General features: G+C 49.9%; 1 protein-coding gene across 2 annotated transcripts in view; it reads left to right on the forward strand.

Moving 5' to 3' along the window:
* The window catches only part of Gnao1 (G protein subunit alpha o1), a 148,983-nt gene that overhangs the window by 109,791 nt on the left and 12,977 nt on the right, over window positions 1-26,215 (forward strand). Inside the window, exons 4-7 of one of the 2 annotated variants that reach the window (XM_051195146.1) lie at window positions 15,124-15,284; window positions 19,903-20,031; window positions 20,804-20,933; window positions 24,506-24,659. In XM_051195146.1, the coding sequence (XP_051051103.1) occupies window positions 15,124-15,284; window positions 19,903-20,031; window positions 20,804-20,933; window positions 24,506-24,659 (574 nt within the window). The remainder of the gene's footprint in view (window positions 1-15,123; window positions 15,285-19,902; window positions 20,032-20,803; window positions 20,934-24,505; window positions 24,660-26,215) is intronic. The other variant, XM_051195147.1, reaches the window with a different exon arrangement.

The raw sequence follows: 26,215 nt of genomic DNA on the forward strand, positions 1-26,215 counted from the left end.
TGTCTGCCTACACACACATGCACGCACACATGCACGCACTGGAGAACACCCTTCCAGACCCTGGGTTCCTATAGGGGAGTTCATTCATGGAAAGCAGCACAGTTTTACAGCTAAGGGCACAGTCATGCACTGTCACAGTGACTTGCCCAGGTCCTGCAAGGTCAAATTCTACAATTTCCCACAAGTTTTTGAAAATTACTCTCCCCACTACTTTCTACCTGGCCTGCTGACCATCTGGCTCCTGACCCACTCCTAAGGTATCTGCCCCATGATTCCCTTCAGTCACCATCTTACCCTGTTTTGGTCTGGCCCCACCCAACTCCTCCACAGGGGAGGAAGCGGCATGAAGAGTGGCAAGTGAGAATGGGCAAGGAAGTCAGTGCAGGCAGAAGAAAGCCTAAGTTCCTCTCAGATTGCAGCCCAGTGGGCACCCACCTTCTTGCTCCTGCACTTGTCCCTGAGTGCCAGGGATACACTCCGCGTGTCTGGACCATGCTGGGTGCTGGGGTAGTGCTCCCTAATGCGACGGAAATGGGCGCTTTTAGTAAGATGGATGAACATGAGGTTACTTACGGTTTTTATTTCAACTTATTCATTTTAATGTGTCAAACATCTTTCGGGGGCTGGAACAGCAGTAGAATGCTTGCCTAGCATGTTCCAGTCTCCAGGTTCAATCCTTAACACCGCTACCCCCCCAAAAAAAAATCTCTGATTGATTTTATAGGTCGTACTACGTTTCCTTTTGTTCAAAGTAAGTATAAGTAGAAAAGCATTTAATTGTAGATACTAACTCAATTACAGTTAGAGTGTATAAAACACAGCAGAAACTTAGCAGTTATTTATTGCAAGCCTACTGTATGCCATGTACTATTCTGTGTGGAACATGACTTTTTCCCTTTGGGGAATGGAGAGCATGGATGGCATGGTGTACTTTGAGACTCCAGAAAACTTAACTCTATCCTCACCAGTTGACATGTTATTTTGTGTGTTTCTCTTTAAAGTGATAGGAGGCAGGGGGTTGGTTGTACCCAATAATCTAAAATCTAAGCAGAGGATGGATTGCATGCAGGGGACAGATGGGATGGGGCCGAAGGAGCAGAATCACAGCAGCAGGGTTTAGTGGCAGAGTTCTACATGTCTCCTGGGACAGGGCCCCACATCTCCTGCAGCCCTGGGAAGACACGACAGACCACAGTGCTCGGAGTAATGCTGTTTGTGGACTATAGAGTTGTCTCTGGAGCCAGGGGATGGACTTCTGGTAGCCACCAGTTGCCAGTCAGCAATCCTTGTAACCTGCTGAACAGAGGAGCTGGGAGAGGGAGGGGAACGCAAGAGGGGTGGGGGCAGGGTAAAACCAGGTGGCATCTGGTGGCCTGCTGAGTGGTCCTGCAGTCTCTGTGAATGAATGCCTGCCTGAGCCAAGGCTAATCTCCCCAGAGTGGGAAGGGAGCACCATTGCAGATGCTTGTGCTCCTGGAGCTCCAAGCTGTTCTTTTGAAGCAGAGTCCATTGTCCTTACTATCCAGTTCTGGACCCAGGCCCTTCTCCATCCAGTGCCAATGTCAGGGAGAATCAGCGTGAGAGGGGCCAAGTAGGGAAGAAGCAATGCACTCTCATACCAGAGAAAGTTGCCATGCCAGGGGCATTCAGGATGAAACAGCTCTTCCCACCTGTCCCTGAGCTGGCCCAGACTCTGTCCCTCCTTCCTCTTTGCCTTTGTGGCATGTAGGAGCATTCTTAGCTCCCAAGTCTCCCATGCTGCTGCTTCTGCTTCTCCTCCTCCTCTTCCTCCTTTCTTCTGGAAAGGCAAAGTATCAAGAGCCCAGGGAGTGAGCATCCAACCTGGGCACCTCTGTGACTTCCACCTCCTACCTCACCCAGGGCAACAGGCTGGGACCTCTGTCTGATGCAGCTGGGGCTCAGCCACAGCTCTCTCTACCTTACCTCTGGCTTCTTTGTTTTTTCACACCTGTCACTGCCACACTGGCCCCGTGTAAACACTGCTGGAACCAACATGCTAACCCTGGGTCCCCAGGGCAGGTGCCACCCAAGCTCTAGGAGTTCTGTTCTCTTCAGGCAGGGTGGAGGAGAGCAGGCGGTGACAGCAAGACAGTGTCCCAGGTGCCAGCGTTTCCTTCAAAAGACCTGTTCAGAGGGCATTGGGGTAGGCAGGCTCCCATCCACCCCCTCTCCTGGAACATGGCCCCACCTCCTCCACCAGACCTGGAAAGACAAGAAATACCACAGAGGAAAGCAGTGCTGTTTGTTTGTGGTCAGTGGTGTTGACTCTGGGGCCAAGGGTTGGGCTTCTGACCCCTACTAGCCAAGTGACATTCAAGTCTTGGAACCCAACTGAACTTCAGTTTCTGATAATAAAGTAGAGGAAGTGACAACATTTGGTGAAGAAATGGAGCCCACAGACTGGGGAGATTACTCCATCAGTAACGTGCTTGCTACACACCTGTGCAAGCCTGAGATCAGCTCACTAGCATGCATGTGAAAGGCCAGGCTCTGAGGTGCATCTGTGACCTAGCACTAGGAGAAGGCACTGGGCAGGGTGCAGGTCCTTGAACTCACTAGTTAGCCAACCTAGCCAACCAGTGAGCCTCCGGTTCAGTGAGGGACCCTGTCTCAAAGAAATCACTGAGGAAAACACTTGATATCCACATCTGGCATCCATACGCACAGCCTGATTCTCACCGAGTGCTGGTTGTAGCTTAGAGCCACTCCCATCAACCCAGGAGACCACCCATCATCCCCTCAACCCAGGAGACCACCCATCATCCCCTCAACCCAGGAGACCACCGGCCACACCTCAGCAGCTGTACTTTCCATTGCCGACTGGACATCCCGGAAGACCTACTCAGGGCCCCTTGAGGCACATGCCACCGGTCTGTAAGATGGGATGGGACCAGAGGGTTTAGTAGCAGGGTTCTAAGTGAGAGAGCAGCTCTCCTTCAGCTTAGTACAGGTTGAGTCTCAGGCGGGTCAGCACACCCCTACCACCTGGGACCTTGTGTCCCTGACACAATGAAAGGCCTAGGGCTGGGAGCCTGCGCCAGACCATAGCGTCCTGCTAGAATTAAAATAGAGCTCTGCTGTCACCATAGTTATTTTTATGGGTGCCTTCTATTTAGACTGCTTTATACAGATTCTTCACTTTCCATAGGAATATGACATTTATAAAATACAAAGATGTGTATAAGAAAGCTAGTATTAGTCATCAGCTGACGCAGGACTGGAGCAGAAGGTATGAAGGTGTTGAGGAATGAATGATGTCTGGAAAAGAACAGTCTGCTCAACTAGTTTTCAAACTTTTCATTTTGTGCTTGTGTGAATTTGATTTTTATATGCAATTGCACTAAAAATTAGAGCTAGGGGGCTGGAGAGATGGCTCAACAGTTAAGAACACTGACAGCTCTTCCATAGGATCAAGGTTCAATTCCAAGCATCCACAATCATCTGTAACTCCTGTTCTAGGGATCCAACATGTCCTTCCAGTTTCCACAGGCACCAGGCATGCACATGGTGCACAGACAGACATCCAGACAAAACACCCATACACATAAAAAAGTTAGAACCAGGGAAGTTTCAAACATTCCTTCATTTAAAATACCAGTAATTCCTGTGCATAGTTTTCTCTGCTTAGGAGATGGAGGTGAGAAGCTCACAGGAGCCTGTGGGTGGGGGCGGGGTTCATGAGCAGCTTAGGCAGCACAGTGAGGTAGGGAAACTGGGGGATAACCCAGTGCATGAGCCAGGCCTGGGTTTTACTCCAGAGCTCCAAAGCAATAATCAATATGGAAAACTCATCAAGTGCTAATATAAATAACAGTTTTCTGAAATTTTCCAAAAATATTTTAGTACAAGGAATTCCATAGTTCATTATCTTCACTACTGTCTATAAAATTTTGTCTCACAGAAGATGACTCTATCCGGTGTGGCTTTGTACTTGATCTAATGTGATGTGTTGTTTTGCTATAGAAAACTGTGTCCCTCACACAATTTCTTCATTTAAAAGGGAAGGAATATTTTCAATATTCTTTAAAATTCAAAAAAAAAAAATAAGAAGTAGCTCTGTGTGCACATGCTGTGTTTGGGGTCTCGTATGTAGCTCTGTGTGTAATGCTGTTGTTTGGGGTCTCATATGTAGCTCTGTGTTTCCGTGCTGTTTTGGGGGGTCTCGCATGCACTAGGGAAAGCTCTTCCCCCATTAAGCTGTATCCCATGCCATTCTTCACTCTGTTGCAGGCTCAGCAGTCTAGGTCCTCCAGCCCCGACTCTCTTTTTTCTTTTTCTTATTCCATCTATTTATTCATTCATTCGTTATTTCTTTATTTATTGAAAGAGAGTGAAAGTATTTTCACATGTGGAGGCCAGAGGACAGTTTTTGGAAGTGATTTCCCCTTGTACCAAGTGGGTCCCAGGGATCAAACTCAGGTCCTCAGGCAAGAGTTTTACCCACTGAGCCATCTCACTGGTCCAGCATGGAAGTTTCCGACCTCTTGATGGTAGTGCCGGAGCTGAGTCTGAAAGGCTGTCAGTGAATAATCTGGAGAGAGGTACCATTCTGCCAAACTGTCAGCCTTACATCCTGCCTCCTCCCACCCTGACGTGTCTGTGGAGCCCCAGCATCCATCCCTCCTCTTCCCTAATTGGGTTGCTAATATCTGCTGGCAAGGCAGCCCTAATTAAACCATTCATCATTGTTACTCTGTATTCTGGGGATCTGAGGCTGGCCATTATCACTTTTCTTTCCCTTTGACCAAACTCTGTGTGAATGATCTGAATCTGCTCTTGTTCATTTCTTAGAAATTCGGTCTATCCAATTTGAGTTCTTTTTCTCCTTTCTGAACTCAGAAGAAAGGATTCAGGGGGTGAGGAGGACAGCATGAATTTGAAAATTTCTATCACGTTCACCAAAGCTAATTTGAGAATGTAAATAGCCTGCTTGATGCCTCGGCTGTTCAGAGTAGGTCTGCACCCACCCAGGAGAGAAGGGCATGCCAGGTGAAACTATCCTAAAGGATAGACGGTTGGAGCTTGAGTATATGTCATTACCTGCCATACTTAGGACCTGTCAAGGCTGGGTGACAAACAAACCAGTGCCCTTGAAAGTTGGACAGTGTAATGTTGCTGAACAAAGTGAGCAGGGCCTTTGTTCTACATCGGGTGATCCTAGCCTGGCCCCACGGACCTCCCATTCCTCCAGGTCCTGCGTGCCTGTTTGACACAGGTCTAGTGGGGTCAGAGCCTCAAGCTCCATGCCTTGGGGTTCAGCATTTGTTGTGAGAGACTCTGCAGGAAGCATTTCCCACTGCCATCACTGCTCCACCACAGAACTCCACACTGCCTCATGAGGGAGGACCAGGACCTTGTGTGAACCCTGACCCATCCATGTGCCAGAGAAACAACCACAGGCTGCTCCAACACAGGCTATCCTTGTCACAGGGCCCATTGAGATATAAAAGAGGCACAGGGCTGGGTGGAGGGCAGGTGTATGGAAGAGTGTCAAGCTTAAAGAGCAGGGGCATTGTCTAGATGGGGAGAGAGAGAAGGCAGGCTATAAACTGTGCCAAACGCTCACTTTTGCCGCAGGATCTTTGGAGGGAATCATAAAAGATCTCTCCCCCAAAGCAAGGGTGGACACACAAGGCTCCACACTCCAGAGCCCCAGTGCTGACAGTGTGCTGCAGGCAGAAGTCCTGCTTGGGCCTTAAGCTCAAAGCAGGGAGGAGCCTAGCACATGTGGTCCCAGTCACCAAGTGTGCCTGCCAAAGACATGCCACCATGTCTAAAATGGGTGGTAGGTCGGTGCCACTTCTACAGAGGGCCACAATTAGAGCAGGGACCAGGAAAACAGACCCTGATAGAGCTTCGATGGATCAGGGCAACTGATTACCCTAGAAGTTCAGGGTTCTAAGGCCCCAGCATAAAGCAGAAGGCTCTCTGTGAGTAAGGAGATGAAGATTGCTTTCCCTCATAGACAGGCTTCAGCCAGGTGTGTCTGACTCTCCTCCTGCTGGAACTGCAGTACCTCAGTAGGCCTCATCATCTGGGGTCTTCCCCCCAGAGCTTCTAGTCAGCACCCAATAACAGCCTTGGTATACTGGGCTGCCCGGCCTGGTCTGTAGCACCTGGTTCCTCTTGTTGGTCTGTGCTCTCCTGCCCTCTGGTGGGGATAGAGACAACTGCAGCACAGGGGGCAAGGTGGGGCCAATGAAGGCCTTTGCTGCAGCTGGAGAGCTGGGGGGGGGGGTAGGGGGATGGGGATACACGCCCATACTCACACTTTCATTTCACTTGGCCTCAAAGATTAGAGATGGAGGAAAACTCTGAGCCATCCAAAGTAGCTACTCAGATGGAAGGGGTTATTATTATAATTACTATGATTATTGTTATCAAGATTATCATGCTTGCCTGGGAAGTCTTGTACAAAGCAGGCTTATTTATGTCAGCTTGCTGTTTGTGTCTAAGAAACTTCATCTTTGCTCATAATAACTAGCATTTGCAGGGCTCTTTCATGCTGCAGAGCTGTGTCACATCTTCAGCCCATCTCCTCACACAGTCTTGTGTACCAGGTGACCCGGAGACAGCAGAGGCTCTGAGGGGGTGAGCCATCTGTCCAGGATACGGGGCAAACAGGTACAGAGCCAGGACTTGAACCTGGGTCACCAACATACTCCTCTCCCCTATTGTCCTTTTGGATCTCCTCTCTTGAGAGGACCTGGGTCTTTTGTGATTCTCTAGCTCGAGCATTCTTTGCTGCCAGTTAGTCTAGAAAGATCAGGAACAGGGAAGGGGTTAGAAGACCAAGCTTGCCCCGCTGCCTTCACACGAAGGCACCCTGCAAGCTCCTGCTGCATATGGTGTTGGGGTGGAAGACATGTGGCTAGTGTTGTCTTCACCAAATCTACTCAAGCTCACCCCGGGACATAGCACAGTACAGTACAGACAGGCATCAGCTACATCTCTGAGACATCGGGGCAGTTGGCATAGGGCCTGCTTGTGGCCTAGAAGTGGGAGCCTATATGAGCAGTGGATAGGGCCCAGGAGTTGACAGCACTCTTCTAATGGATTCTAGCTCTGTGGATGAGCAGGAGATGGCTTTCTGGAGCAACAGCCTCCCTGATGGATACCAATGGGTGGTCCCACTGAGGGAGCTGACACCAGATCCAAGTACTACTTGAATACTTGCTCAGGGTCTGCCCAGCAGTGCATGGTCTTGTGGCCTATCCTTCATAGCAGGGGATCTATTGTGTGCCTCCAGTTTAAGGGCATCACTACCCTAATACCAGCAGGGGCCTAAGACAGCCTACTTCTAGGGGGAACCAGGACCAAGCTGCTCCTCTTTCTCCCTGCCCACCTCCTGTCATCCTAGATGCCATGCATAGGTCTACACAAGGGGTCCTCTAGAGCCCTGGGGTTCTCCAAATGATTCTCTGAATGGCATAGGGTCAATTTGTCTGTCTATATTAGGGTGAAGATTCTGTCAGCCAAAAAGGCTGTGCCATTTAAAATAGTTAAGAGTGTCCATGCTGTTTCTTGGTCATTGATGTGATAATTATCTTGCTGGTTGACATCTAGAAGTCACAACTTCTCCAAGCCTCGTGATCATAAGTGCTTGACTACTGACATTCAGACCTGCTGTCCCAGCTGTGGTCCAGTCCTGACCTCCTAGGCCCCGTCACTGTATTTGTCCTTTTCACTGCTATGTGATCACAGCGGCTAGAGGGGTGGGAAAGGGCATGTCCATCCATCCTATGCTGTGCGTCCTGTTGTTTTTTATGATGACCTTGTGGAGAAAGCAAGAATATCGTCACCCCCCCCCCATTCACAGCAAGGACACTGGATCCCTGCTTACACTGGAAGCCCAGGTTGAGACCAAGTCTGGCCCCACCTATCCAGGCCTGTATGTGGAGAAAGTGTGGTTCCATTCTCTCCCTGGCAGGAGAAAACACTTCCTTTTTGTTTCTGCTCTCCAGCCAGCCACAGGACAGTAGAACAGAAAGGGGCTCATGCCCTCATACCCAGGAAGGCATATGTATCTACAGACACCTTCCTGGACTACCAACCGAGTGTCACTGTGTGTCACTGTACATTCTCTCCAGTCCAGCCCATAGTCAGTACCCACAACACATGAGTGTCACGCCAGCCCTCTGGAGAGTGAGAACCACTCATGCACGAAACTTTACAGAATGTAGGCACCAAATCCAGGATGCTGTCCACAGTAAGAGGAGCCCTGTGGGCTGCAGCTATAGGAAAAGGATCTTCACCTGAGCCTGGTTGGCTAGGAGGTAGAACAGTCAGGACTACTGAGATACAAGTACAAACATAAAATGATCACCCAAGCAGCGTATCCTCTGTTAACTTTAATGACAGAGGGAATCAGGTGAGTCTCCAGGAAACCCAGTGGTATATATGGCTGCAGGTGTGATAGAATCCAGGCATTGACTTCTTTTTTAACATTGGTCTATCTGTCACTCCACACTCCCACAGGCTTTGGAATTCTTTATGTATATTTTCTACAAATGACCTGAGGTCTGGTTGAGGTGCTGGAGTTGGTTGTAAGCTTAATTTGACAAATATGGGGTCTGTGTCCATCACAAACTGTACACAGGCCAGTAGAATTGTATAGAGTATGTGTGTGTCCCCAAATAAGAGATAGTGTCAGCCCCATCCACACTCAGACTGGTTCAAGGAAGGCTGCTGTCTTCCTTCTGGGAACCTGGGGTTCTGCCGCCAGTGGGCAAGAGTGGAAGTCTAAGAGGTGGAGAGGGCAGCACCCAGCAGGAAAGGCCTGGCTCCCAGCTGGAGGGGGGCCCTTACTATGCTCCCTGCATCCCGGCCAAGGCAGGATCCCATGTCAGGCTTTCTAGAGATGGTAGCTCCAGCAGTGTCTACTCATAGCCTCTAAAAGGTCAGACCTGGTATCTCCGTCCGTCTTCTTGGACTCTTGGTATCTTTGCTGCAGACTGGGTAACCTTATGTACCAGAAATGATTTTCTCACAATTCCAGAGGCTGGGAAGTCCAAGGCCAAGCCTCCTGCAGGTTTCTCAATCTCTGAGGCCACTGGTTGACAGACACTGTCTTCTTGCTGTATCTTTGTCCCATATGGTAGAAGGTGTTAAGGGTCTCTTTTGGGGTCTCTTAGGAGAACATTAATCCCATTCATGACAACTCTGCCCTCACAACCTAGTCATCAATATGGTGACTCCTACACCCTGGGAGTTGAGGTTTCACTATAGGAACTGAGGGGAAGATTTGGACTAGAGCACCTCATCAGTCTACCCCAAGGATAGGCTTGTGCTCTGCCAGGCCTAATATGGTTTGAGCATCCTGTGAACAGCAGGGGGCAGAGTGCTGTGGAGCCATATTGAACAAAAAGGTGCCTGAATATGAGCTGCACCTCTGGCATGGGAGGAAGCCTAGACAGAAAGGTCAAGGTCCCCAGGCCTGAGGGCAATCAGGCAAAGGGACAAGATGGAGTCTTCCTGTTAATTTCTTGGTACCCTTTACAGGCTTTCAGGGATGATGGTGAAGTTCTTCTTGCCCTCCAGAACTGTGCTCCGGGGTATGGACTAGGCACTAGTATGGCCTCAGCTCTGGCCTCCGGTGACCTGACTGACCGAGATGAGCATCCTGGACTGTCAGCTACAGCATAATACATGCTAGGGGCCAAGTCATGTGATGGTATTGAACTGTGAAAGAGCTATAGATAGATATGGCACTCTGTGAGATCCAGAGTACCATGAGAAGTCGGGACATCTTCCTGCCCCAAGGAGCAGGCACATTCAGCACCAGCTACAACACAGGGGGATGAGGGACATTCAAGGCAGGCATGGCCAGAGCAAAACTACCCTACACAAATGGAGCACAGATAGGAGGAAAGGACTGGGAGTGGCTAGGTCCCATCAGTGGGTCACACACAGAGTCTGAAGACAGGCAGGTGGGCAGGCTTAGTGGGGCATGGGAATGATTTCTGAACTTAGGAATAATGGGAAACTATTCAAAGAACATAACATTGTGAATGTTATGAAAACAATTGTTTGAATATGACAGAAACTTTGTTTTATAATAACTGAACTGTTGAAGTCATGTTTCTGTTCTGGTGGAAGCTCCACCTCACCCCCTTGGCATCCATAGACCCAAAGAGTCTGGGATGTTCTGGTGGAAGTTCCACCTCAAACTCCCTCCCCTATCTCTCTCCAAACCCTGCTGCATCTCAAAAAGCCCGCCAAAGGATGACCCCTCCCGCAGAGATGCCCAAGACCACTCCCACAAGGAGTGTCACCCAGAAAGCAGATGCATGGCTTTCCAGCCCCTCTCCCCTGTCTCCTCTCTGGGGGCCTGGAAAATCATCTGGGAGCATATTATCCATTAAACCTGGGCTTTTTCTAATTCAGTTTGATTTGGTCTAGTTTGGATTGCTGGGTCAACAGAGAGGCTTATCGGGGTGCAGAAACTTTTCAGTTAGCACAACTCTGAATGGCATACTTGCATGCAGTCGCCCTGGGCTACTTTCAGGTCATTGTACCACCATACCTAAGGTGGCAATCCAACCCAGCTGCTGGAGCTACAGCCATCATATCTAAGTTCTGAGCAAAAGAAGGAGAAAAGAGGTGAGGAAAAAGGCATCCCTTTATTCATGCAAGCATTCATTCATTCACTCATTCATTCATCTACAGTAACAGGAATTGAACCCAGGGTCTCATGGTCACTAGTCAAGCATTCTGCCACTGAGCTATATCCTTGACCTCATGGACATTATCTTTATTTTATTTTTAAAAAGAAGTATTTATTTATCTTGTGTGCAGGGAAGGGGGGTGTAGAGATGAAAAAACAATATATAGCAGTGCCCTTGCAAAGTGTGACTCCCGGGGATTAAAATCAGGTCCTCAGGATTGGACCTTTACCCACTTACCCACAGCGTCAGCCCTGGGTCTTTGCTTTAAAATGGTATTTCTTTGTTATACTTGAGCCTACTTCTGTTGTGTAATTTGTCAAGTGATCACCCTAACTACTAGAATCATTTAGATGTACAGCCTTTTAGTTGTATGTCATTGTGTCCAGCTAAAACTGTGGGTTGTTTTCTAAAGAAGAAGGGACTCTCGGTATTAGGAAACTAATGATCACCGACTGTGTGGTAGACGGGCTGCAGAAAAGCCAGACTGAGGCCACAGACAGCTGGTGAGGACCCAGGAAATGAATGGGAGTAGCTGTCTGTGACCTCAGTCTGGCTTCTCTGCCAGGTGAGCAGCATGAGAGGTAATATCAAAGCTAGGGGAGGGGAAAAGGGACCACTGGCAGACAGGGACTAGCATGGGCTCTTCTCTCTCAGCTTGCTTGGGGAAGAGGGAGAGGTCTGGAACCCTGAGCCATGTGCTGAGAACCCAAGACCACCTCTAGCACAGCAGCTCTACAAGTAAGCCTCCTAGGACAGAAACCATAAAATTCCATGTCTCACACTGAGGACAAGGTGACCTCATGGGGGCCCACAGCTTATCTATACACAGCCACTATGTGTCCTTCACATCCTCTGTCATCTGGACAATCAGATTGGAGCTGGACAATCAGATTGGAGCACTATTCTGACCCACCAGAAGTTTTGCCTGGCCTTCCCACAAGTTGGAAGGCAGACCCAGGGAACTCAGATGCCCCAAGGGCAGCCAGGCTAGGTAGAGCAAGCAAGCAGAAGCATGGTCCTGACTCACAGGGTCCACAGCTGTTTTTAGCTGCAGGTGGAGGCTGCCTTCCCCCATTCTCCACCTACCCCTCCTTGAGTCATTCTGGCTGCCTGGGGCACCAAAAGTCCAGACTCACCCCACTTTCCAGGTGGACCCTGGAAAACCAGGCTGCCTTAGTGGGCAGCCCTCTCTGTCAGGTGAGGGGCCTTAGAAACCCAAGGGCCTAGGTGTTTGGAACATTGTCCTCAAGGAGTAGTGTCTGGATTAGCATAGTGGGCATGGCCTTCCAGTTTCCTGCCAGGACAGGAGTCAACTTCCTTACTGAGGTAGGCAGTGGGGAGAGCAGGCCCTCACAAGTAAACAGCTACCTAGTCAGACAGCAGGGCCTGGAGAAACCTCCAGGTAGCAGAAGTCTCACTTACCCTTTGTGCAGAACCTCTGTTTGCCATAACCCCTCCAGGTGTTGACCTATTTCCTTGTCTGTCCCACCCTAGGATGCCTAGGGCTAGCACCTCCCACTTACTTCCTGAAGTAGCCAACAGGACAGAGTCTCTCTCCATGGACTTTGGTAGGCTAGTGTTGAAAGGGCTCAGAGCAGAGCTCTGCAGGCTGAAGTAAAAGAAGGCAAGGTCTGGACAGTCTACACAGCCTAGATGAACCCATTAGCTCCCATCCCAACCCTCTAGAGACATGTATCATTAGTCCAGGATTTTTCAAATGGAATAAGCTTATAAGGGTGTATCCCCTAAGACCTGTCTCCCCCAGCCTGTGGTGAAGCCTCTAAGAATACAACCTTGAGAAAGAAGCTAGGGAGTGATGGCCCTGGATCCCTTAACCTCTGTAGTCCTGACTAATACCCATAAGTACTATGTTGCCAAGTGCCCCAACAACACATGGAACAGTGCTCCCCTAAACTCAGATACTTGGCTCAGGGACCCAGTTTGAGCTCAACTCTGTGCATGTATCCCAAGTCCTCTGCTGGGACGATTGGGAGCCCAGGCACATTCATGGTGATGACAGAGGCCCACAGCAGCCAACCGAAGCAGGCAAGGCCACTCTGTGAATCCATACACTGCCACCCCCATGTCATTCTGTGAGCCAAAGGAAATTCCTGTTATCTGAATTTCACTCTGTTGAAAGAACTCAAATGAGGTACCCAGAGCATAGTAGGCAAGACAGAAGGGGGTGGGGGGGCTGGTAAGATGGCTCAGCAGTTAGGAGCACTGGCTGTTCTTCCAGGGGATCCAATGTCCCTCTTCTGGCCTCCATAGGCACCAGGCATGCCCATGGTTCAGATGTACATGCAGGCAAAACACCTTTACACATAAAGTGTAGAAGTGAATCAGGCCATTGGGGTTCATTCTAGAGTAAAATGAAACACTCTCATTATGAGTGGGCAGTGACCATAGGGCCTGTTGTACCAACCCACATTCTAGATAAGCTTCATACTATTCCTGATGTCTCTAAACTGACTGCCTCCCCTGAAGGGCATTGTCCTGCCTTCCCAGATGATGAGCAGGCCCATTTGAGTAACTCCAAAGGGAGGAAACAGTGGCCTTTGTTCTTCACCAAAAAGCCTTCCTGATAGGAATCTTATAAATCTTACAAGGTTAGATTCCCCTCTACTGGGTCCCATACATGTCTGTCTCTCTCTCTCCCTCTTTTCCAACCCCCCCCCCACCTGCCTGTCTCACATGCGCTGGGCTAACAGATAGGCAGGTTGCTATTAATGACTGTTAGACAGTTGAGAAGGCTGCATCTCTTCCACCTGGGGCCAGTGAATCAACTTAGATCCCATTGTCCTGCCAATGCTCAAGAGCCCCAGTGACACCCTGGTTTGCCTGCTTCTGGTAAAGAAAGGCCACCCCCAGAGACTCTTCAAGCCTGCTAATTCCTAACTAGCTAACTAACATTGTAGCCACAGGTTCGGGAGACAGGAACTGTATTCTGCCCTAGGGGAGGGGGGCAAGGGGAATGGATAGCACCCAGGAAAGCTGAAGACAGAAAGCAAAGAAGCAGAGGCCACTCCCTCACAGGTGATTGTCAAGGTCTACACAGGCAGTGTGTGCACAACAGCCCTACATAAGCTGTAAAGTGCTGCTGGGACGTGCATGGTGGCTGCAACGGTACAGCCCTGTGACTTCCCCAGGAGCCTTTGAGACCACATTGTCCCTGCTCTTGTTCTGTGTTCTCAGTTCCAAAGCTGAGTGAGTGCTGCTTGTTACCCTGGGTGAGGAGTGGGCTGGAAGAACCTGTGAATTACCCAGCACTTTTCCTACAGCTCTCAAGAGTCTGTCTCTTCATTCACCTCATGGGCCCTATGCGCATTCAGCTATGTGGGGGTGGGGGGCTTCCGCACCATCGTCTCCTTTCCCTCTCCTGGATTACTTAGCAGCCCTGATAGCCACAGGTCACAGACAATTAAGTACAAATGAAGAAAATCAAATTTTAAGCTGGGCATGGTGGCACACTCATGTAATATCAGCTCTGAGCTGAGGTAGGAGGGAGATTTGAGGGAGAAAAACCAGTTCCACCATATTGGGTCAAATTTAAGATGAGTTTTTATTAAAGTTTAAATACTAACCAAGATGGACTTTGGTCAGGACTACTCCCTGGAATGTCCATCTGAGTGGCCCTAAAGTACCTGTACTGGGGCTTATAAAGACAAAACCCATAAGCCACCATACTTTCCCATGAGACCTGTTATTTTTCAAGAACTACAATTCCCAAAATCCCAAGAACTTACCTACTCCTTGGGCAGGTGAGGATTACAGGTTAATTTAGGGTGTAACATAGGAAAATCATGAGATCAAGGCCAGCTTGAGCTACACAGCAAAGCCCAAATAAAACGTTTAACTTAAGGTCCTGAGTTCTTGTGCTTCAGTCAGTATTGACATGAGTTTTAAGCATCTATATTAACTTCACTTACCTATACAGTAGAGTTCCACCTGCATCCAGTCCCTCAGCCAGCCAGTGTTCTCAAATAACCAGACCCGCTTCCAGACAGAGACTCATTCCAGGGGCTTGCTCCCTCAGGTAAGAAGATAGAAAATTACAACTCTAGTCCAAGAACAAGGCTATAAAAATGAGTGCCCCCCCCCATACACACACACACACACACACACACACACACACACACACACACAATTCCTGCATAAAAGCCCCATTCTCAGACAGCTGGAAGTAGAGCTGCTCTGGGGGAGTGGAAGGGCAGAGAGCTAAGCCTGACCATGGAGTATGTTGCTCTAGAACTTTCCTGAGGCAAAATAGCTTCAAAGGAAAGTGAGGCCCAAGGCCTTAGGCTCCAAGAACCACCCACATCTTCTGAGCAGGCAGAAACTGAGTGTTATCTTGGCATGGACCTCCTATCCTGGTAGAGACTACATGAGAAGTCCAACCAAGGTCTCAGAGCAGTTTGTCCCTCTGTCCTTGCAGGCGGACTCCAAGATGGTGTGCGATGTGGTAAGCCGTATGGAAGACACTGAACCCTTCTCTGCAGAACTGCTTTCTGCCATGATGCGACTCTGGGGCGACTCAGGGATCCAAGAGTGCTTCAACCGATCTCGGGAGTATCAGCTCAACGATTCTGCCAAATAGTAAGTACTCAGGCAGCCTGGGGGCTGGAGCATGGGGCAGGCACAGGGATGGGAGGCTGGGAGCTGGTGAGATGAGATACAAACTCAGGTAGTAGCATCAGGGAGGGACAAGGAGGGCTTTACTTCTTGTGCCCAGGATGGGAAGAAGCAAGTGTCTGCAGGGCAGGACCTGGTCCGTATCTCCAGGACCACATCTGTACCCGCAGGGAAGGTTCCAGGCTAGCAGGTAGGGTTTGTGTCTTCTAGAAAGCCTCAGACCACAAGTATGAATCAAGAACCATACAGGAGTCAGGTATGATGGAACACACCTTTAATCCCTGAATTAGTCCCTCAGAAGCAGGTAGGTTTTTGTGAACCAAAGGCCAATCTGGTCTACATAGAGAATTCCAAGCCAGCCAGGGCTACATAGACAAATCCTATCTCAAAAACACATTCACAAAAAATGAAAACAAGTAACAACAACAACAAAAATATGCAGGCAGAAAACAACTCAGACGCCACCATCTTACGCTGTTTTTAAGAAAACAATAGGCATAGGGCTGAGGTTTAACTTGAGTACCTGCTTAGCACATGCTAGGCCCTGAACAATATTTACCACCACCAAAACAGACTTCTGAAATATGTGTGAAAATGTCACAATGAAATCCATTACCTTTTGTGTTTTTGAAAACTGTTTTTGTTTTGTTTTGTGGGACAGGGTCATATGTAACACAAACTCACTCTGTAGGTTTTGATGACCTTGAACTTACAGTGGTTCCAACTCTGCCTCCCAAGTGCTAAGTTTTCCTCTGGCTTTAAAGTTAAAGTACAGGAAATAAGTAGTTCTCGGTGGAGAAATAGAAGAAATAAGCAAGCACAGCTTTCAGTATCATGCTGTAACTAGATACGGAGGAAGAAAAGAGGGAGTGTGGGCCAGAGAAATGGAGAGAAGTGAGAAACAGTGAAAACCACAGCCAAGGAAGTGTCTGGGACCCTTCCTGTGACACCAAGGTGACAGACCTGCTGGACTTTGCCACTCTCCCTCTCTCTCTCAGAGGGGTGGCTCCAGAGTCCTGGAGTGGATGGCAGCTCTGGGGGTGTATCTTGGCGTTGAAGAATGCCCCTAGTTTTTGTAATCTGGTACCCAGGCTTTCAAGAAGAGCTTGCAGTGGGTGCTGCAGGATTTTACCCACTGTCCAAGGATATGTAATCCTAGGGCACAGGAGATGGAGGCAGCAGTGTGGCAAGTTTGAAGCCAGCCTGGGATATATAGTGAGCTCCTGACTCAAAGTAAGGATTTAAAAATTGCAATCTCCACTATGCTAGTATAGCCAGCTGGACCCAACAGAACAGCACTCACTAGTGACATGTGGGTGTCTCATTGACTGTGATGTCCTCTAACAAACTAGGAACCCGAGTAAGGCCAAGGACCTCTTCCCATGTCTCACACCCGGGTGGGATTGTGCATAGGCAGATGCCTAAGGTAGGTTGTGGTGGCCCCAAGCAGGTCGTGGTCACCCAGGCCACCGAGATCTATGAGCTCTCAGGGACACCTTGATGAGCAGAGTTCCAAACTCCCTATGCACACTCAGCTCCCAGGCCTGAGAGCAAACAGAGCAACTGTCAGTCAGCTCCCCACTAAGTGGCCATGAAAGCTAGAGCTACACTTCCTCCCTGCCCCCTGCTGGTCTCAGTCTAAGGCTGTCCTCTTCCCAGAAGGACTTTCAGGGACCCCAGAGAGCCTGCTGGCTTCAGTCTGTCTTCTGGATGTCCATCAAATATTCCTCTCAAGTTTTATCCATTTTATGAAAACGAATCCCTTACAAAAGCATCTCAACAGCAGACCAGGATATAAACCGAACAGCAGTGCTGTTGCCGCCCCACCCCTCACCCCCACCCCCCACCCCACCCCCCACCGCCTGACTCCTCCCTTCCACTGTTCCCATTTACTCAGTATTTCCTGACCCTTACCTTGAAATATGGGATACAGTTCACCTTCCTTCTCCCCATGCTGTCTCGCCACCCCCAGTTTTCTGCTGGTTTCAAGGTTGTCTTTCATTCTCCCCACAGTCACCATTATAATTTGAGTCAGTATTTGCAATCCCTGTCCCTCCACTCCCTCAGAATCTCACTCTCTGGTAGCTCTCCTCTACCACCTTCTAGTGTTGCCAGATGGAATGGCATTCTAGTCATGTCTCCGTGCTGCTTCTCTAAGAGAAAGGCAACAAGAGATGGAGAGGATTACAGGTAGAAGGAGCAGGAGTGTCGTTTTGCCTGTCTCATCTTGAGATGGGGTCTCACTGTGTATCCCACTCACATTTACCTGGAACTTGTTTAATAGCTCAGACTGGCTTCAAACCTCCCCATCCTTCCCACCCCACCCTCTCGAGTGCTCTGATTACAGGTACACGCCACGATGCCTTGCTTTCCTAAGTGCTATTTCTGGTTCAGAGTTATGCTCTTTTAGGAGTTAAACTGGCCCTGATAGATCTGGGAAATTGCACTGCTTTAGAAGGAACCATTAACACCCAAAAATCCCAATTAATAACCATACCACCCCACCCCAACCCTGCCCCTTGTGGATCCTGAGCTTAGAGAGAAAAGGACCTGGTCTTTTGCTAGACTTCTGCCCTGGTCTTCCCTGCCTTGGTGGGCCATAACACTTCCTCATCTCAGGTGAGGCCTTTCCACTTCAATCATCAATCAAGAAAATTCCATACAGATTTGCCTACAGGCCAATCTTATTACAAAGCCATTTTCTTGACTAAGATTCCCTCTTCCCAAATATGTCTAGGTTTGTGTCAAGTTGGAAAAAAAAAAAAAAAGGATTTGGTGAGACTCAGCCAACATAAAGTGAGACTAGGGGCCAGCTTGTATGTTCAGAGCATTGCCCAGCTGAGGTAGGAATAGCAAGACAAAGGGTTCCCCAGGCCTGGTGTCCAGCAGTGTCAAGGATATTAGCCAGAAGAAGGGGCCATTAGTAGCTGTGAACGAGGAGAGTTGGGCACAGAGGACTGAAAACAGAGCCTTCTCAGGTACATAAAGGCCTCCTAGGATACCCGTGGGATGGGTCCAATATCCCTGAGCTACTCTACTCCCTCAGCTACTTCCTCAGTTTGCCTTCCATTGAGAGCACCTGGGGAACTGACTCCAAAGATCTAGGTTCCAGAGAGGCCCTACCATTGCTCGGCTGAGATGGAACCCCTGGTCCCCACTTATAAGAGCATCAAATGAAAAAAGACATGCAGACCTCTTGGTAAACAAGAGGACATATAGAATGACAGACGATGCTCAGAGCCTCTCACACCAAGAATGAAGACTCTGGACTTACCTGTATTGAGCCTCGGTTTTTAAATGTTTAAAACAGTAGATTTGGCACAGGGAAATTAAAGACCGAACATGAATATATGTAAAGAACAGAACCTGGAGGGGCTAGAGAGGTGGCTCAGCAGTTAAGAGCACTGGCTGTTTTTCCAGAGGTCCTGAGTTCAACTCACAACCATCTGTAATGAGATCTGGTGTCCTCTTCTGGCCTGCAGGCATGCAGGCAGATAGAACACTATACATAATAAGTAAATATTTTATTTTTTAATTAATTTTATTTAAATTAAAAACAATCCTATTTTACATACCAGTCCCAGTTCCCTCTCCCTCCCATCCTCCCATTCCCCCCACCATCTCCCCATCCCACCCCCCCATCCACTCCTCAGAGAAGGTGAGTCCTCCCATGGGATATCAAAGTCTGTCACATCATTTGAGGTAGGACCTAGGCCCTTCTCCCTGTATCTAGGCTTAGAGAGTAACCCTCCATAGGGAATGAGCACCAAAAACCCATTTATGCACTAGGGATAAATTCTGGTTCCACTGCCAGCAGCCTGGTAGACTGCCCAAGCCCCACCCCCAGCTGATACACACATTCAGGAGGCCTAGTTCAATCATATGCAGGTTTCCCAAGCTGTCAGTCTGGAATCTGTGAGCTCCCACTTGCTCAGGTCAGCTGTTCCTGTGGGTTTCCCTAGGACATAAATAAATCAGAAGAAAGGAAGGAAGGAAAGAAGGAAGGGAGGGAGGGAGGAAGGAGAGAAAGAGAGAGAGAAACAGAACCAAACTGAACCAAGCCTTGGACTGGAGAGGTGGCTCAGCAGTTAAGAGTACTGGCTCTTCTTCCAGAGGACATGAGTTCAATTCCTAGTACCTATATGGCAGCTCACACCTGTCTGTAACTCCAGTTCCAGGGGATCTGAAACCATCTTCTGACCTCTGTGGTGAACATGCATAGCATATGATTCACAAACACACATACAGACAAAACACCCACGCACATAATTTAAAAGTAAATAAACATGTTTTTAAAAAGAATAGATGCTACCTACTGGCCATTATTATTTTTAGATGAAGACATAACAGAACTGTTCTGTGAACCTGGCAGTCTCATTTGCAAGTCTCATCCCAGTGTAACTGAGTCTGTATTGGAGGACCTTAGAGACTGCAAGTCTAAGACCCTCAAGTTCTCTCTTGATTGTCCCCACATTCACTAATGGTCCCACAGTCAGCCTTGCAAAAGCTATGGCTGATACTGGACTCCAAACATAGTGAGAAAGGCCCAGACCCATGAACTCTTGTATGATGTCATCCCCAGCTACCTGGACAGCCTGGATCGGATTGGAGCCGCTGACTACCAGCCCACTGAGCAGGATATCCTCCGAACCAGGGTCAAAACCACCGGCATCGTAGAAACCCACTTCACATTCAAGAACCTCCACTTCAGGTGAGGCCTGAGGAGATGGGGCCTGCTGACAGGCCCTAACAATGGGCCTGGTGATGCGCCAGAGATGGGGGAATGTCCATGTCCTGGCTCACCTCATCTAGATAGCCAGATAGTGTCTTGCCTCAAAGATCTTTCTTGTTTGGTCAAGACAGCTAGATACCAGAAGAAGTCCATCTGAGAACTTGTTTTCTGCCAAGCTTAAAGGCTAAAAATAGCAGGTGGCTTAGTTCAGAGGCCCCTGGAAGGGGACAGGATAGGTAAGCCTGAACCAATTAGTAGGCCCACACAATGCCAGGAAGACCCCAAACATCACTACAACCTCGAAGCTAGAGAGGATAGGAGAACCTACAGGACCTTTAAAAGTGGCATTTTCTGATTTGCAGAACATACACAGGACCCCGGAGCTCTGGGGACCTAAGAATAGGAGCCTGAACTGTGCTGCCTGGTTTGTGGAGCCCTACTGGACGATTTTGTCTCCCAAGAGTAACCTTCATAGGCTAAAGCCTGGCGACCCCAGGTGTAGTTTCTTGATAGCAGGTGAAACTAGACAAGAGGAGAGGCAGGACTTTGAGTCACTCTACTTGTACCGAGTCAGTCCTGGGACAGGTTTCAGGGGTGATGAGAGCTGCCTTCAGGCTCAGGGGTGGCAGTGGTTTGTGTATCAGTCTGTTGTTACTCAGAGTGAGGAAGGGTGCTCCCACTGCTCAGCACCTTCGCTGCTAGACCACAGGTATCTCTACGCTCACAGCTAGCTTTCCCTGACTTCCTGCAGGCTGTTTGACGTTGGGGGCCAACGATCTGAACGCAAGAAGTGGATCCACTGCTTTGAGGATGTCACGGCCATCATCTTCTGTGTCGCACTCAGCGGCTATGACCAGGTGCTCCACGAGGACGAAACCACGGTGAGTGACTTGAAGTGAAAGCTGGCCACAGAACAAGCCAACGTTCAGAGTCCTCAGGCCTACAGATGGCCTCTGCCAGGCACCCTCGCCCATTCTGTGCCATCAAGGCAAATGCCAGTGAGGCCAGTACAACAGGAGCAGCTGGGGGCTCCTGGTGCAGTTTGTATCACACTTGCTACAAATAACGTAACAGAGTTGGGGTCTTGGCCAGTAAGCACCTTATCAGTAAAGAGGAGAGTCACAGGGAAAAAAATTAAGCAAATCCTACAAAGCCAGGTGGCAGCCAAGCAAAGCTGCTTCTACCCTTCCTGCGTTACTGGCTAGCTGGAGAGGTGTGGGGCTACCTGGCCAAGAGAAGCACCAAGAAACAGGCATACTGGTGTGTGTCGGGCATGGCTTTGAGCCCTCCATCAAACTCAGTTTCTGAGACTTGCCACCTGGCCTGAGAGGGCCCTTGCCAGCCTTCCCCTTGACCTCATCCGGGCTCTGCTGCTCATTGATATGAGATAAATTCAGGCAGCACCCTTTCTTCCTAGGTTCCAGCCATCTGAAAAGCAGGGGCAATAGTACCACCCACCTTGTCTAAGGCTGCTGGTCATGGAAATGGTTTTGCATTAACATTGCCCAGCCAACTGGTATATTATTGCTGGTGATTGCCCTAAGCTAGGTACATTCACTGAGCTTTGCCCATTTGGAGTTTCAGCTCACAAGTCTGTGGTCCTGTTCACAAAGCCTGGAAAGGGATCCAGGCCTCAAATATGTTCTACTGTTCTGAGAGCAGGGTTCATGGCTGTGGACTCACACGTTGGCATCTGGAATACAATCTTATCGGGAATACGGTCAGAATGCCTCACCCTGAGCCTTTGGGATCTGCACCAAGGGCCAGAGGAGGGGCTTGTGGTCATGCTGGCCAGTTTGTTTACTAGTCCAAGCCCAGTCATTACTGGTGTCTTTGGAGGGAGGGTACAGTGCTGGGAGAGGAGGACCCGCCGTCCTGAGTAGTTCACACTGAGTGATGGGGCTTTTGGCAGATGGAAGCCAAGCTGCTGGAAGGTGGGGTGGTCCAGACTTGGCATCATGTGATGGCTGGATTTCAGTGCTGTCACTCTCAGTGGCTGTGGCAGACAATGGTCTAGTCTCAAGCCTCAGTGTGGGGTGGGGAAAACGTGTCGTGGACTGCTGTTCAACCCCAGACTCTGACCACCAAAAGTGCCGAATATTCTCCTGTTAGTGTACCCATCAGAATGACTGGCCCAATACACTCTTTGCAACTATGGGTTGCCTCTGTGCTATAAGAGCCATCGTGCCTGCTCCCTTTGGCCTTTTTTTTTTTTTTTTTTTTTTTTTTCCTGGGAGTAGATGGGTTTGAAAAAGAAAAAAAGTCAAGGAGTGGATAGTGGATAGAGGGAGATCCTTCACACTAGAACATGGCCTCTCTGAACCTGCCCTGCCAGAGTGAAGGCCCAGGACCTTCAGCTATGGGGACAGGCCCTCAGTAATCCCCAGAGCGCAGATTAGACACAAGGAATGTCCAGTGGGTACCAAGCTCCGTAGCCTCAGATCTCCAAGTCAGGGATGGCTGACCCTCCCTACGTCCCTCCTCACTAGCATTGCTGCTATGCACCCAGGCTCTGAAGCACTCTCCCTTTAGTGTCCTTCCTGACCTACTGCTCTCTGAGCCCTTCCCCTGCCTCCAGCTCACTCCCCTTTCCCTTTCATCCCTCCACAAGGGCTGGAGGCAAGAGCTTTGAGGAAGGAAAAACCCATGGGTCAAAATCAGAAACAAGCTCTTCCTAGGGTTCTCCCTCCCCAAGGCTGGCCGCCCAACAGCCAGGGGAAAGCACCAAGCCTCCAGAGGATAGGGGTTGCCTTCCAACTTGCCAGCAGCCCACAGCAGTGGCTCCTAGCTATAGTGAAAGAATACAGTGGAACTAGCAATCGTCGGTGTGTGGGGGACATGTGTGTGAATTGAACAGCTTGGGAGTCGGATGGAATCCAAGGCTGGCATCACTTCTACCAGTTTTGTGATCATGCATAATCGCCACACCTTCCTCAGGCATGTGCTGTAGGGTGATGATGGTAAAGCAGCCTCAAGGGCTAAGAGCTGAAATAGTGTCTGCACAGATACCACTCAGTAAGGGGCAGCTCTACTCCTCTGTCTAGATGATGTAGCCAGGGGACAGGTGGTAGAGTATGGATGCTCTTCCCTAGAGAGGCGAGATGTAGGCACCAATGGCCCAGTCCTTGGTCCTCAGTCTTCCCCTCTAGCCAATTCTGCACTTCCCTCCCTGGCCTGGGGAGGAAAATGGGGGCCACAGAGACAAAGATGTGTGGAGGCAGCTCCTGGAGCTAGGCCAGGAGCTAGTGGCTGCCCAACACCGGACCAGCCACCCCGCCCGCTGCACCCTGGGACCCCACGGGCTCATCTTGTCCTCGTACCTGCTCTCAGCGCCACTCAGCCAGGCCACAGGCTGCCACAACTTCACCACCACTGCCACCAGCGCCTGCAGGGCCTTTTCTTACCAAAGCAAGGCCAAAACCATGGGCAGATTCTGAGAGACCCTCCAAGCCTGGCAGGTATGAAGCCACCTCCCTCTGATCAAACATGAGCTAAGAGTTGAAAGCAGCAGGTTCTCAGGGCCCCGCTGGGTGACTTTGCTGTGAATGCCGGCCCCAGGCCTATGCTCGCTCCATGCCGGCTTCTGAGCTGAGGCTGCCCTCCCTACACAGCCTTCCACCCCAGCTGCATAGCGCCCATCACGAGGCAGCTGAGGCCTGTGTAGATGCCTCTCACAGCTAGCTGCCATGGATGTCCTGGGTCTAAGACTGATTGGATCAATTTTTCAGGGTTTTACTTTTTCCTTCTCTGATGTTTGCTGCTGGGTTTTTAGCTTCCTCTCAGTTTTAATCTGGTTTGCTGAGTTTCTTCTTGGGGTTCTCCTGACCCCTCTTCTAAGAAACCAGCCCCATCTCCCAGCTTTCCCAGAGAGAGCTTCCCTCAGCCCAGGCATAGCCCAGTCAACCAACAAAGTCACCCAACCAACCAAGGCCACAGCAACATCACCCCCGAGACGCTGTCCCCTGGTATCTGCTTCCAACTCGGGATTAATTCGAGGATCTCAGTCCTCGGTTAATGTTATCCAACTGAATGAATGCGTGCACCCTCCTGACCTCGCTGGCGAAAATGAATGAGAGCCTGGTAGAGAAGTCTGCATGATCCACGGTTTCGTGTAGACATGTTGGATGGTGGTTGCATCCCTGCCCTCCACGTGCATGGTGCATGTCCTCTCCAGGGACTGCAGCCTCTGCAGTGATCTCAGTGCCCAGCCCAGGCCAGCTCTCTCTGGAAGGGACAGCACTCCTGACCTACCCCAGCTCCACCCAAACCTGCCTGTCTGTGGAATGAAGCAGGGACATGTCCTGTTTGTCCACGTGGGCCCTTTGTCTCTGTCCCCATAATGCATTAAGAGCATTGGTGGCCCATCCCTCTGCTTGTCTCGCTATGTCATAGCCACAATAGGTCAGGGTGCTGGGTACCTCTAGCCCTCACCTGCCTCTCCACTCTGTTGCAGAACCGAATGCATGAGTCCCTGAAGCTTTTTGACAGCATCTGCAACAACAAGTGGTTCACAGACACATCTATCATCCTGTTTCTCAACAAGAAGGACATATTTGAGGAGAAGATCACCAAGTCCCCATTGACCATCTGCTTTCCTGAATACACAGGTAGAACCCTCCTCATCTCACACAGCCCCTTGCAGCTACAGGCCAGCCAACGAACCAGGTCTCTGGTCCTTTACCATGCTTGGGTGTATCCAGCTCATCCTGCAGACTCCACCCCCAAAGAACTGTACTAGAGCCAACTATGGCAAGAAGCCCTGGGCAGCTAGGGCCTGGACTAGAGTCTCCAGTATGATATTAGCAACCCTAGGGAGTTCCAGTCGGTCCTCTGTAAGCAGAGGGTGCATGCAGAGTAGAAATCCACAGTGTCAAACAGACAATAAACCTGATCTTCGAGTAAGGTAGCCCAGCAGGGTCCAGCCTCAATTTAGCCCTGGAGAGTGGCCTATGCAGGTCACATAGCCTCTCCAGCTTGGCTTCTCCATCCGTGAGATGGAGGCCGTCACAGTGGCTATCTCCCCCACCCCCAGTAGATTCACTGTAACGATGAAGCTGCACATGACTATGCAAAGTGTGGTGCTTGCTACAAGTCTGTGATCACTACAACTCTGTTGTCACTGCTGTGATCACGATGAGCAACAGCCATTGTAACGGCACCTCCCACACAGGCGGCCACAAGATTGTCATAGTGCATTGACTGGGACAGAACCTGCAAGCAGCAAGGCCTTGCCTTCACTGCAGAAAGTACAGGGACAAGAGGCCAGGTGTCAGTGAGACAGTGGTCTGAGCTGGACAGCCAGATATGTAGCCTAAGCAGGGCCCCCAACCAGCTTCAAGAATGGCAGCCCTGTCAGGTGGGCTGTTGAAGCCCAGAACAACCCAGGCTCTGTGAGCTGTTGTCAGTGGACCAGGTCCTGGAGGACATAGAGCAGAAGATCCAGATTGCAGCAGCATGGGCCTGTGGAGTCATGGCCTGAAGTCAGGCAAGCAGCATAGGACTCTACATCCTGCCCCTCATTTCTCAAATTCAGGCTGGTGGTTCTGTAGGCAAGGACCCCCAAGAGCTTTCAACCGAGGAGAACAAGGCTTAGCCCACCTCACCCACCAGCCAGACTCTTCTCCAGCTCAAGATGGCTTGTGAGACACCCTTGTGGACTGGCCACCAAGTTCAGTTTGGAACTGAGTCAAAGCAGGAGGGGAGACTAGCCTTACTTCCAGTCCTGGTTTAGCAAACAGCTATGGTTTGGAAGATGCTCACTGCCAGGCTGTGGTCTACACACATGTGCCTGAGATTCCTGGGAGTCCTCCTTCAGGTATGCGGCCCCTAGCCGCGCACTGTGGTTCAGACACCAGTCTGGTCTAGGCTAGCCTTGAATTCTTGAAAGATGAGGCAGTGCAGGGTGGGGGCTGCCTTTCTTTCTATTCTTCTCCAAACCAGTGCACGGAGAAGCTAGACATCCTCTCCCTGGACTTACCAGGGAACCAGATCAGTGTGTGGCCACCTTGTGGGGATGTGAACAAGTCAGTTCTCAACTGTTCTAAGAGGGAAGAGGGGGATTCATGGGGAAGGAGCCCACAGCAGCTCATGAATGTCAGGCAGAACATATGGTCCTCCTACCTTACCCCAGTGTGAGGCGGGTCCTCTCTGCAGTTTCACGGGC

Source organism: Phodopus roborovskii, unplaced genomic scaffold, assembly GCF_943737965.1.
Source record: "Phodopus roborovskii unplaced genomic scaffold, PHOROB, whole genome shotgun sequence".
In the NCBI taxonomy this organism is placed as follows: Eukaryota; Metazoa; Chordata; class Mammalia; order Rodentia; family Cricetidae; genus Phodopus; species Phodopus roborovskii.